This window comes from Nanorana parkeri, unplaced genomic scaffold (assembly GCF_000935625.1).
Source record: "Nanorana parkeri isolate BGI_ZX_2015 unplaced genomic scaffold, ASM93562v1 scaffold368, whole genome shotgun sequence".
Classification (NCBI taxonomy): domain Eukaryota; kingdom Metazoa; phylum Chordata; class Amphibia; order Anura; family Dicroglossidae; genus Nanorana; species Nanorana parkeri.
Window position 1 is genome coordinate 548,738 of NW_017306636.1, and position 13,481 is coordinate 562,218.

Sequence of the window (13,481 nt, forward strand, 5' to 3'; positions counted from 1 at the left end):
TTTTTGTGGTGGGGGGGGGGGAGGGGGTTACCTCTTTTTACAATTTTGCCTTGCAATAGACTTTACATCCTCAGACACAATTATTCATGCCAGGAGAAAGTAAATTACCTTTTGCAGCTGAGAAGTAGCAATGTGCACCTGTGTGTGTCCTTAGTTCTCTGACCCACTGTCAGCCTTAATCATATCTATAGGTGAGTTAACTGGTGCTGCTGTAGACATTCAAATAAGTTATTTGCTAAAGATAATATTTGAATTGTTTTAAAATGACCTTTCTGCACTAAAAAGCCAGAAAACTAGGTGGCGAAGTAGCATGTAGCCCATGGATCAGGTCCTCCACTACTGCTAACTGCCTAGAACTCTCTAGGAAAAGGAGCCATATGGCAGGCATAACTCATATTTAAAGACTCCCCTGTATTAGATTATAGCAGCAGTATCAAACACAAACCAGGAGAGCAAAAGAAGTCTTGCTGTGCTTACTATGAAAAGAGAACAGTTATACATAATAAAAAGCGGAGAAAAGCAGTTTAGCATTCCAATGAACACATGAACCGGGAGGGGGGTCAAAAATAGGGTCCTGATGTACATGAGCTAGGGATAGCGAGGGGATATTCCTACACAATCAACAATGGGAGGGTAAGTAAAAATTCCTATCTATTTAAACAGTGGAAAAAGTGATGTACCATCAACTGGATTCAACTTGACTCTGTATGAAGTTGCAGCTCGGTGAGGAGTCCATCTAACGCAAAATGAATCCCACGCAACCTGGTAGCTTGTCAGATCAGTCACATTCAAATATACTGTACAATCAAAGACAGAAGAGTTTAGGGTTGTTCTTTTTTACAATATGCAATTATACATTTAAAGGAGCACTACAGCTTTGAAATGCATATAGAGAGCACATCCTTCCGGCTCAGTACTCAGCAGTCAATGTTTGAATCAGGCATTCCTGTACTGAACCAGTCCACCCACTTTATTTTGTTATAAATCTGTTAAATCCAGTAACCTTCTTTTATTTGGGTTTCAGGGGATCTATTCCTAAACACATTCCCTGTAGGCTCCTTGCTGTCTCTCCCAGACAAAAAAACCTCACATAACAAAGTGTCATTTCTCAGACAGTCACTAATAAGATTTGGTTTTGTATCTAATGGTTAATGCAGCAACCAAAGACAGTGAAAGTTAAGTGCTTCAGGAAGCATACACAAAGTGATGGCATGCCCTTTAGATGGCGGGTCTATGACACCCTGTACTCACAGTATGCCTTTAGTCTATCATGTTGAATGATTGTGGCAGCTGTTATTCAACCTGCAAAGCTGAGGATAACTAGTGGCAAAAAGGTATTCCTGAGCAGTCAATGCCAGAGAGAAGGCAAATATTGCAGCCAGATCTGTAGCCGTAGCTACTTTATTGTAAATCATTAGGATACTATTTAAAGAAACAAATGGGTGTTAAGCCAAATTGTGGACTTTCTGACTTTAACACAACTGCACTGTTTGCTAGATAGCATTTGCAATTCACTCATCACTTGTGGTCTAGGACTGTTGAATTATCTTGTTAACTGTTGAAGCAGATTTTTTTTTGGTTTTCAAAGTATTTTGCGTGTTCATTTATTATCTCCCTGGCAGTTAGCAAAATGTATCAACATGATGGGATTAAGTAAAACTAAATAGCAGTGTGATAACAAGATGAAGTATAACACAACTCCCATCGCAAGAACAGATAAAGCACATCCCTCAACAACACTAACAACTAGCTAATAAGCATCCCACACAATGCACATTTCAAGGAGTTTTAAATCAAAGCTGGAATGTAATCCTCATAACCAAAGTCAATATAAACATGTTTGCCACATATCTCCCACAATTTATGGCTTTATGGACAGATAAGGTAAAACCTTGGACTTAAATTCAGAATACAAACTGGAGTATCCAGTGAAAATATGGTTGCTCATTTGGAAAACTGTTAGACTCCTTTCAGATGGGCAGCTTCAGTTTCAATCAGCAGAGATCCGTACAAAGATCCCCTACTGATCGGAATGGATGTCACCATTGTGACATCCATATTCGTCCAGTTTTTTCCTCCATCTTGCCATGGAGGAAAGAAATTAAATTACCAGTCCCATGTTGGTCTATAGGGAATTGGATGTAAACAGGCATGTGTATGTTTTCATCAGATTGCCCTGGATCTGCCACGATCATATCTGCCGAAACAGAACTCTGATCAGTGTGTTTTTTTGGACCTGGCCGGAGTCGGGGGTAATTGGATATGGATATGGATATGGATATGGATATGGATGCGCGTCCGTGTAGATCTGGCTGCCCATTGACTAAGATTGGGCTTCTGATCAGATCTGCCTGAATAACTGACAGGTTGACCTGATCAGAATGCCTGTGTGAAAGGGGCCTTATTGATTGGGGAGAATATCACTTGCTGGTGTTTATTGCATTATACACATAGATTTTGCAGAAAATGATTTTATTAAAATGCTCAAAGTTTCTAGGTCTCTAGTTACAGTTAAAAACATGGGATATAGTACCCATAATAGTCATAAAGCCATCAATAGTCTATGCATAGGTCAGAAAGGTAGTGAGTAGCAGAAAGCAGTAGCACTAAAGATCTGGATTTGCTGCTGTACTATATGTCCAATTTTACTCCAAAATTATTAAATGAAGTAGCTATAACTTAGTGAAAAATATAAACAGCTTTTACATCTGTACTGGAGATGTAAGTATGCATGATGTTAATACTATGACCTCTATACTAAAATAAAAATGATCTAAAACTACAGAATAGGTAGCACACTACATAAGAGGTCAATTAGACTATGGGTGGAGCTTACTCACATGTCGTTCCAGGCCCTATGAGTGGTCCGCTTAGTCCAGTGTCATACTGGGCATAGACTTGGACATCGTAGGTGGTTCCAGGATTCAGGTTTTGCAGAGTATAGGAATTCACATCACCAACAAACACTTCTACAGATTCATCAGCATCTTTATATGATTACAAAAGAAAAAAAATAACATCGCTGTTTAGTAAGTTTTTTGTTTATGTTATGAATAGATCATAAGAAATTAAATATGTAATTCTGCCATGCCAAATACTATACTTGTGTTTAGAAGACCATGAAAGCCTTTTGCATAGTCATCAGTTTAGAAACGGTTTTCAATTCCAATATAAGAAATGTTCTAATTGTTATATAAGACTGATTACAATGTTAAAATGAAATACTTAGGTAGACTAATAGTATAATACTAAAGGGTCAAATATCAAATCTCTACCACATTGACCCATGTGATTGATCTAAGATTATAGGGATTTTTCAATGTAAACGTCTGCATTTATAATTCCAGCTGACCTTAATTTTGGTGTGAAGCAATTAAAGGCATGACGAAGTTTACTAACCATGTGGCTGGTACACAAGCTTGTATCCAAGAACTGGAGAGGTAGCTCTGTCCCAAGATACCCTAAATCTGGTATACCATTCATCAGAAACTTGAAGGTTCTTTGGTGCAAGCAGACCCACTAAAAAGAGAATAATGCATTATAAATATTTGTTTAATAGCATGGCACGTTATAGGCATAATACCCATTCAAGAGACTGAAGAATCACTGATGGTATGAATAAATCACATCACCACAATTAATGCATTGTGTTCACAAAGTCTCTGGGTAGCATGTAATGTCAACACAAAGCTTATGCTCCATTGCAAGGGAATTGTAAGGGCTTGGGTTTTCTAGTTAAAAGCTAACAAAGGGTTTGTAAAATAAATTCTTGGCATTGTCATCTTTTATCATGCTACTATATAAACACCCCAAATTTTCTAAAGAAAGGGCCAGTTTACTGTCCTTTAGACTTTAGTGGGACTGTACTGTGGCCAGTGGCAGTAGAAAGTGCACTGGGGTCAGTGGTCAGCAGGAGGAGCAAAAATGCCTTAGTACCTGTGATCAATGAAAGTAGTCACTCGCACTCCATGATATTAAAGTGAATGCTGTTTATTGACTGAGATAACACACATCTCCTTAGCGACGTTTCGAGATCATTCGGCCCCGTTCTCACGCATGGTATCGAAATGTCGCTAAGGAGATGTGTGTTATCTCAGTCAATAAACAGCATTGACTTTAGTATCATGGAGTGCGAGTGACTACTTTCATCTATCTACATTTCACTGAGGCATCCGTTGTCACCACCGCACCAACCCAGTTGCATTTGGGTTTTTGTCCGTTCAGGAGTGCGATGGGACAGGAGGATTACGTTTTAAGTTTATTTTTTGCTGTCTGTGTCTTATGGGGATTTCTTTTTACATCCTGTCCTGGAGCTGCTACCTGATGTTTGAGAAAACCCTGCAAAATGAGGAGATATTCCCTCTTAGCCAGCTATCACCAGAACAGGTGTCCCCATTCGAAATATTTACCTTCTATTCTTGTTCTGGTGACAACTGTATGCATTTGGGTTCCCATCACTTTCTGTCCCACTGACAGTGGTTCCAGAACAAATAGAATATACATAGTGGGTACAGGATGCAATAAAAAGCTGACAAAGTTCTAAGCCCCCATATGCCATCCAAAAGGAAAAAAAACTTTTGGCTAAACATACACTTTAATATTTATACACTAAATATTAATAATATTAAATATATAATAATAATAACTCCCAACATGATAGGTTTTACAGCAGTGTTGCAATTGTTATTTAGCTTGCTTTATTAACTGTCTTCATCTAAATAAATTTACCTGTCCTTCCATTTCCTGTTAATTGTCCTCCATCACCATCTGCATAGACTGCAACCACAGTGATTTTATATGGAGTGTCTGACAGCAGTGGCTGCAGGGCCACATTGTTCCTCCGACCGGGCACAGTTGTCTGAAAGTATAGTATGAGAGGAGTAAATGTATCTTTTATTCAGTGCATAAAAGTTGCACATTAAACATTAGTATCGCCTTATTGCATATCAAGCAAAAAGAAAAAAAGCTGTATGAGGTCTTTTGCCAAGCAATATAAAACTAGTATTTTTGCATGGTTAGATAACTCATCAGCTTTATTCTGATGGTATACAATGTTGTTGTTTATTTCTTCCACATAGTATAGGATGTTTTATATGCTGCACACATTCTGACAAGGCCACTGTAAACACTGAGATGCAGACATAATGTACTGCACATCTGTTTTATAAAATGAACCCTGAATATAAGGTCCTTTCAAAAGAAAGCAGATTTAAAAAAAATCTGTAACACATGGATGAAAGTGGCGTGACATGACTTTGAGTCTGGTTTGGATGTATGTCAGAAAGTTATGTACAATGTCTGCTGCTGCGGAAATTGCGCTACATTTTTAGGACCTCAGAGTTTAAATGGTGCTTGAAGGTATACTGTGAAGGTACAGTATATGTAGCTTTACATACAGTATAATAACGTTACTGTAATATAGGAACACATTGAAAATTCAGAGCAAAAAATGTATTATAATGATAGCAGCTGGAGATAAGACCTTTAAATAGTTGCAATGGTAAGCCTTAAAAGCACATCATAGAAACCTAGTTATAAAGGTTGGTGGCATCATTATGAGCAACTCAAGTTGCATGCACTATACTGGTACAATGTCTCGAGTTTTATGTCACACTAAGGCCTTGTTCACACCAAATGCAGACCAGATCCGGTCAGGTTTCTGCACACGCAGTGTAGTGGGTTGTGCCGCGTTTTAGATGCCTTTTGGATGCGTTTTGGATGCGTTTAGGGCCGGTTTTTGGTAAAGAAATAAAAAAAAAAATTTTAAAAAAGTTTAACATGGACTTATAGCCCCCATTCACACCTAGGCGTATTGTAATATGCGCGTCTGTCGCGCGACCGTCACGCGGTTTTTTTACCGCGATTCGCGGTAAAAAAGTTGCGCGGCCGTCGCGCGATTACAAAGGCTACTTGGCAGTATCCCAATGGAAAACGCCCTACAAAACGGCCCAAAGTAGTCCCGGGACCTTTTCAGGCGTGGGCCGTTTTGTAGCGCGTTCGGGACGGGCGGAAATACGGCAAGGTGGGAACGAGTCCATTGACTCCAATGCAATTTATATTTTTGAGCGTTTTGTAGAGCGTTCTTCGAGCGTAGAACGCGCTACAAAACGTTCAGGTGTGAACGAGGGGTCAGGCACTTGCATGCGTTTTTGATGCGTTTTTGCGTTTTTGATGCGTTTTTGATGCGTTCCAGACCAGATCCAGAGCAGGTAAAATAGGGCTTGCCGCATTTTTTTCATCCGGTCTGGATCTGGTCTGGATCCGCACGCTGCGATGTGAACTGGAGGTCATAATACCATAGGAATACATTGGACGCAGTTTTGATCCGGTCTGCACCTGCTCTGGTCCGGATCTGCTCCGCGCTTGGTGTGAACAAGCCCTAACAGCTCAGCTTTACTTTACATTATGTATATGGGTAAAAATAGTGTCCAAGTACATTCAAAAGTTGATAGTGAAAGTATAACAATTGTGCAGGGGAATACAAACATTGGACACCTCATTAAACTATGTTTTATTTGTCAAGCCCTCAGGAGCACTTCTTTCAAAATTGTGATTATTTGTGTGAGGAGTGGGGAAAGCAATAAAAAATAACTTAGGTTACTAAACCTTCCACACTCTATCTAAATTAAAAACAATTTAATTTAGATATACTTTAAGTCAAATCCAAAATGCTTATTTTCTATGACTAGATGTTGTAACACATGGCAGTACACCTAAAGGATGCAATATGAATACATTACATAAGATAGAACCACACTGTGAACAGTTGGCGAGCTGACAGAACATGGTTTTAGTGTTGTGGCCACTTCTACTTGATATATTACATACACTTACAATCATATATCAATATTATGATACTTCTTGTTAGAGTCAATAAGGGGACTTACATATTCATCAATTGGATCACCAACAGTTGGAGAATAGATGATTCTGTACTGTTGAACTGGACCATCAGCATGATCCCAGCTTACTGAAAGGCTGTTAGTTGTCTCTCCAAAAACTCTAATGTTCTTTGGCCCGCTGCGAGGTACTGGAAAAACCAATTATAAAATAATTATCATTCCGGATAACAAGCTTGATTTCTTCTTTAAAAAACTTAATAATATTTATGATGAATGTGTGAGCAAACTCAGAAATTTCCAACCACTGGTGCAGTTACTTTATAAAATCTCCATAGCACAGTGTTGCCAGTTAGGACATACTAACAGATTATTAAGAAATAAACCTACCGCAGTATGAACAAAATGTGGAAAAAGGGATACCACAGGTATTTGGAAAGCTTGCAAGTTGCTGGAAGGAATTGCAGAGCAGTCAGCAAAAGTGGGGAAAATTCTAATATAACACAGAGCTGAAGTTTCCATTCTGAATTCCTTAGAATCTTGTAGAACAGTGACATTCACCCAACAATATAGTATGCTATTTATTTCAATAATAATATAATTAGCTTTGGTGCAGCCAAAATAAAAAAATATGGCAGTACCCCATTCTCAGGATCTTTGTATTTTAAAATATATTAATAAATGAAATGTCCGTTTAACCCCTGCAGAATTATGAGGTGTATCTGCACTGGTAATTTGCTCTAGGACTATAAAGAATAATTGCTGTACACATCTCCAATATTGGTATGCAAGAAGCAGTAAGCATAATAATAAGCAGGATCACAGTGGCACAAAATACATATTACTCATTTACGCAGATGTGCTAAAGTAGCAATTTTGCTAAACTTTAGGCACCCATATATGTCTGCATATGCCTTCAAACATGTTCAGGAAGATCCAAGAGAACCAAAACTTAAGGAGCTACACTAAGCAAATTCCACCACCTTTCACACCCGAAACATCACTATAACCTCCCTATTGGCCCATCATTATGAAGGAAAGACACAATTATCATTAGAAAGGTGAAAGGGAGTAGTTTGTTCTGTGCACTTAACTTTGTTGAACATGTAAATAACTGATAACTTAACTCTAAGCAAATAATTATTATGAAGACAAAATATGTACTTATGTAAGTATGTACATTAGTATGAAGTACAGCACCCAGTCACGTTTCAGCATTTATATTATGTTAAAGAAGCTTTTATTGAAGTGTTAAAGTATATATTGACAAGTTATGTGTTAGTGCTTTATTTTAACTAAATGCTCTTAGTTTTGGAAAGCCTCAGGCAACAAATCTTAATGTACTGGAAAACATCTAAACAAAAACTAAATGCATCCTAAAATAGTTACATATGGTGCTAATGATAATTTAACAAATTCTACTTACATAACATACCAGCCTGATATACAGTATATATGATTGAAAATTTTTAAATGACAATGATATCAGTTCTTAGAATGGACTTAGACTTTACCGAATCTCTGTAAGTCCTGTTCCACTAAAGCTTCTTTTATATAGACAAGAATACCTGGAACTGCTAATGGAAATACAACGGCTTTAACCCCTTCGTGACGGGAGACGTACAGTGTACGTCTTGTCACTTTGTGCCTATATGACTGGCCACGTACACTGTACGTGACGAGTTATATCAGGCTTTGTAATGCCGGTATTTGCTGATTCTCAGCATTTAACAGTCATTCATTAATGTCTCAGTATTGAGGCATTAATTAATGAAATAATTAAGACAATGTTTGGTCAGCCAGTGAGACCCTATAAATTCCAGCTGTGAATATTTAAACGATGCTGTGAGTAAAAATGTCTATTTTGGATGCTTTAGTGCATGCATGTCTGCATATTAACACTCCAGTTTAAAAAAGAGGAGGATTTATAGGCCCTATAACTAATAATTATACAAAATACACTTAACTTTTTCTTTAAGCGATAAAAAAGTATGTCTTGATTTATTGCATTACCTGGTACATTAGATTTTCACTGGACACGCACATAATACATTGTTATAAGTCTTATAGATCAAGCAATACATACATGTTTTTCCATCTCCAGGACTTGGATCACCCTCTCCATCAGCATACATGGCAACCACGTTTACAGAGTAAGGAGTTTCAGGAGTCAGGCGTTCTAACAACAGAGTGTGAGTGTTGCTGGGGACCACAACCTAGAAAAAAGCATGTATAGTTACTGTTACAATAATGTCATTTTCTGTATTTAATAGTATGTGGCCCATCATATATATTTGAATAAAGAGCCATATGTCTCTGGAATCACCGCTGAGAGACTCAAAGCTTCAAGTGAACAAAGTAAATTACAGTAGCAATTTCATTTTAGCCCTGGTCACGTTCAGGTTGCAGAACACAGAGAATACATTGGAGTGATGCAATACTACCTATGAATAACATTTTATTTTTATGCATTTTGAGAGATGAACATGTCTTTCCATTAGGACAAGAAGGAAGTAACGGAAGAGTAACACAAAACAAATATTTTGATGATAGCTTGCCACCTATTACAAGTTTAGAAACACTGTTAATTGCATTTTTTGTGCAAACATGTCAAATAAATGCACCTAAAGAAAAGAGTTCCTGCAGTATCCATTGTGATCCAATGGCAGGTATCTTATTTTTGATCATTTCCAACATACAAATCTATGCATCATGCAAAATGTCTCCCCTCAGGAATTTACATCCATTTTTTTAAAAACTATTTAGGGGTCTATTAGGGTCTATTAACCGACCCGAAGCGCTGTTCGGCTATTCACTTCAGGCTGGTACGGCTTTGGCTGGCTTCGGGTCGGCCGAACAAATATCAGCATGTTCGGCCGACCCGAAGTGCAGAAGGAGTTCGACTCAGCCGATCCAACATCTGGATCGGCTAAGCCGAACCTCAGGCAGGCTACTCGCTGCTGTTCGGCCTATTCTCATAGATGCAGAACAGCAGTGAGGGAATAGCCGAATGCCGCCGAATGGCATTTGGCTCGGCTGTTCTGCTCGGTACCTCTGTGGTACCGAGCAGAATAGAAAAACAGTTAAAAAAGTAGTAAAATAAAATAGAAAACGATTGGGCAGAGCTAGCAGTGACAACTGTTTTCTATTAGCCGGGCGGTTCTGCTGCCGTCAGAATAATGTAAAAAAAATCACCATAGTAATGCAAAGCTAGATTCCTATTGGCTATTTCACTTTGCAATAGCAATAGCATACTAGCTATTGCACCCGCCCTCTGCTGCTGTCAGTCACTAGAGGGGACCTGATGGACAACTTCAGGTCCCCTCTGCTGATTGACAGCAGCAGTGGGCGAGTGCAATAGCTAGTTTGCTATTGGATATTGCAAATTGAAATAGCAGTTAGTTAACCGCCCAGCAGTTAGTAGCAGGCTGGCCAATGGCCAGCCGTTCAGTAAGCTTCGGCTTTCCCCTCGGCTCATTAAAGCCGAAGCATATGCCTTTGACTCGACTGAGCCGCTCGTCCGACTACGGGAGCTGTACGGGCTATAGTGAATATCCCGTACAGCAACCCTTTAGTTCTACTGAACCGAATGGGTCCTGGGGCCGAAGCAAGCCGAATGATCAGCCGAAGCTATGGCTAGATCCTTCGGCAGCTTAGTGAATAGACCCCTTAGAAATTTGTTGTAGTGATATGTTTAATATTTCAAATCTTACATTGTAAGCAATGTTCTTTACAGTTACTTACATTTCTATTACATACAGATGGATCACACTAGCTAATAGTACTTGATTACAACCGAGAAGGCACATTACTTACAGACAGAGGAGGACTTGTTGCATATAATGGAGAGTAGTTGACCTTGTATTGCTGCACAAGCCCAGGAGCTGGATCCCAGCGGACATTTAATGTGTTGGTAGTGGGGTTGTATACTTGAATATTTTGTGCAGTTCCTCGTACCACTACAAAAAAAAGTATAAACATTTTTATATACAGTATTTGTTATGCACAGTTAAGCATATTATTAAATAATTAGGTCTACCATGATAAATCTTATTTATGTTTTGCTTCACTGAAATTGTGGCATTCTTTTCAATGAAATCAAATGTTTTTAAAACTTTTTATAAGTCTATTGAGTCCGCTAAACAAATGGCATTACTCACTTATGACCAATAACTCATCCCAGTATGATCTACTAAATGCTCATAACACTGATAACAGTCATTTTCAAGAAACCTTACTACTGAAATGTGCACATAAATAGCATTTTGTACTTTTTAAAGAAATATCAGCTACAAACATTTGTGTTTTGTACAGAATAAGAATGTTTTATACTGACATTCCTTGGTGTGCATGGAGATGCCTGGATACACTAATATGAGTAAAAGATTGCCTATTGAATACTAACTTATTTCACTAGTTTATCATAAAAAAAATGTTGAATGTTTTTGCTTTTACTTGTTTTTTTTAATTTGTTTTTCCAAAGCTTGTTTACACTCCTAACTTTAGTAGCGTCTCTCTGTGATTTATATTTAATTTTGTTAGGACACTAAAGATGAAAATAAAGCATGATTCACATACGTGTCCTTCCAGTTTCTGACATGCGACCTCCATCTCCTTCTGAATATACAGGGACCACAGTTACAGTGTATGGTGTGTCAGGCTGAAGTCCTCTAAGAACTGTATAAATTGTATTTCCTGGAACAGTAGTCTAGAGAAAAGAAGGAAGGAATCATCTTTTTTACATGTTTATTATAGTCATCACTGAGTTCATATTTTAATGCAGCAGTACTGATATACTTTATGTTTCTTATAAAATAAATATATATTACTATTGACTCTAGTATTAAAAAACTACCATTGCATACTAATTCATAGTTTACCATAATATAATTTTATGTATGAGCAAAAAAATGTCTAATTATAACTTGGTGCATCCGTTGCACAGAACTGCACCTCTTACTAGGGCCATTCAAAACTTAACAACATTGGGCAGGCATCTATGTTGCTGCCCGCTATGAATTTCCTTATTAAACTCATATGGCTTACAGCTCAGAGAATGCCTAGCTTAATACTCAATTCTTGCTCTTTCTATACCTTGGTGGTAAGGGGATGCTCTTTCCAGGTATCATTAAAATGCTGAGCATATATTGTAAGTTACAGAGAACAAAGGGTAAGCGCAGCATTTTTGTCTCATCACAGAAAAGAACTGCACCACGAGAAGTCATGTCATGGAAACTCAATGGAGGAAGCTATTTTGTGAGCAGAACCTACATTATGAAGAATCCAGCTTTTTATTTGAATCATTCATACCACATTTTGGTTAATGCTGATTTGCAGATTGCAAAACATTGACAGGCTACATCCTAATAAACACTAAGGCAACCCAAAACATATATGCAACTGCTATTGCTATTTAGTTGTCACATTTAGAGCACCTATTTACACCTATTATCTAGCCATTTAATAAAAAAAGAATATTACCACTTCTTCAGGTCCACCAGCTGTCGGGACATAAAAGATCTTGTACTGACGTACATTCCCTTCTGCTGCTTCCCAGCGGACATTTAAAGTGCTTGTGGTTGGGTCATACACTCGGAGATTTTTCACTGTGTTAAGAGGCTCTGAAAAAACAGTTACGGATGTATAACAAAGAGCACTGACAACAAGTATTATGTTTCAGTTATACTTTTTCTATATTTGCTATTTCCAAATTCACACTTTATTTGTCAGCGAAACCATAATCTTCTAAACTACCTACATGCTACTAAGAGTTACTAATGTCCCTTCATACATTTTTTCATTCATGGTAATAGGTAGCTTAAGTAATCTGTTAGAAAATAGCTTCATTTTGTATTAATCAAATGATATCAGGCGCCTTGACGGGCCATACATGTCTTTACTTATTTGTAAAACTCCTAATGTGTAGGGAGATCCAGGGGCCAATCACAACATGGTACGTGCTATAGACTTAGGGGTCTATTCACAAAGCTGCCGAAGGATCTGGCCGTAGCTTCGGCCGATCCTTCGGCTAGCTTCGGCCCCAGGACATGCTAGGATCAGTGCCTTGTAGATAGACTGTATAAGGATGGATATTCAGAAGTCTGCAAGGATTCACCTATGCACACTGTTTAGCATCCCGTGGATAATGAAGATGGTTCCTTGCAGAAAAGGCTGAATTCACAGCTATCTTTAGCCTCTGACAAACCATGCCAGGCTTTAAGGGATAGCTTGGGTATTTGAGGAGTACAAAGTTCCACAATTCTGGTGAAATACATAATTACATGAGAACACATCAAAGTTTTAGGGATTCCTAGGATATAAATAAGAACATATACATACAGTATAAGAAGAGGTTATGTAAAGGTGCATTTGGCTAATGCTGGGCATACAAAATGGAATACGACCACACCTAGAAATCCCTGTTTCATCTATGGATATTATTTATGTATCTCCAAAAATATAGTATAGCATACTTGTTTTTCCTCTTCCAGAAATTCTTCCTCCTTCTCCTTCGGTATACAGTGATGCCACAGTTATAGTGTACGGAGTATCTGGCTGGAGTCTCTGCAGCACAACACTGTTCTGTCTTCCTCCAACTGTTTGCTAGGGAGTTAGTAAAAAAGAACACTATAAATGTAGATC

The 13,481-nt window shown here is 38.1% G+C and overlaps 1 protein-coding gene across 1 annotated transcript in view; it reads right to left on the minus strand.

Annotated features, from left to right (window-relative positions):
• The window catches only part of COL12A1 (collagen type XII alpha 1 chain), a 171,265-nt gene that overhangs the window by 57,267 nt on the left and 100,517 nt on the right, over positions 1 to 13,481 (minus strand). The window contains exons 36-45 of the mRNA XM_018558906.1: positions 13,313 to 13,442; positions 12,321 to 12,460; positions 11,418 to 11,547; positions 10,656 to 10,798; positions 8,926 to 9,055; positions 6,888 to 7,030; positions 4,729 to 4,858; positions 3,400 to 3,519; positions 2,841 to 2,987; positions 681 to 797 (exon numbers count right to left, since the gene is read on the minus strand). Coding sequence (XP_018414408.1) covers positions 681 to 797; positions 2,841 to 2,987; positions 3,400 to 3,519; positions 4,729 to 4,858; positions 6,888 to 7,030; positions 8,926 to 9,055; positions 10,656 to 10,798; positions 11,418 to 11,547; positions 12,321 to 12,460; positions 13,313 to 13,442 — 1,330 coding nt within the window. The remainder of the gene's footprint in view (positions 1 to 680; positions 798 to 2,840; positions 2,988 to 3,399; positions 3,520 to 4,728; positions 4,859 to 6,887; positions 7,031 to 8,925; positions 9,056 to 10,655; positions 10,799 to 11,417; positions 11,548 to 12,320; positions 12,461 to 13,312; positions 13,443 to 13,481) is intronic.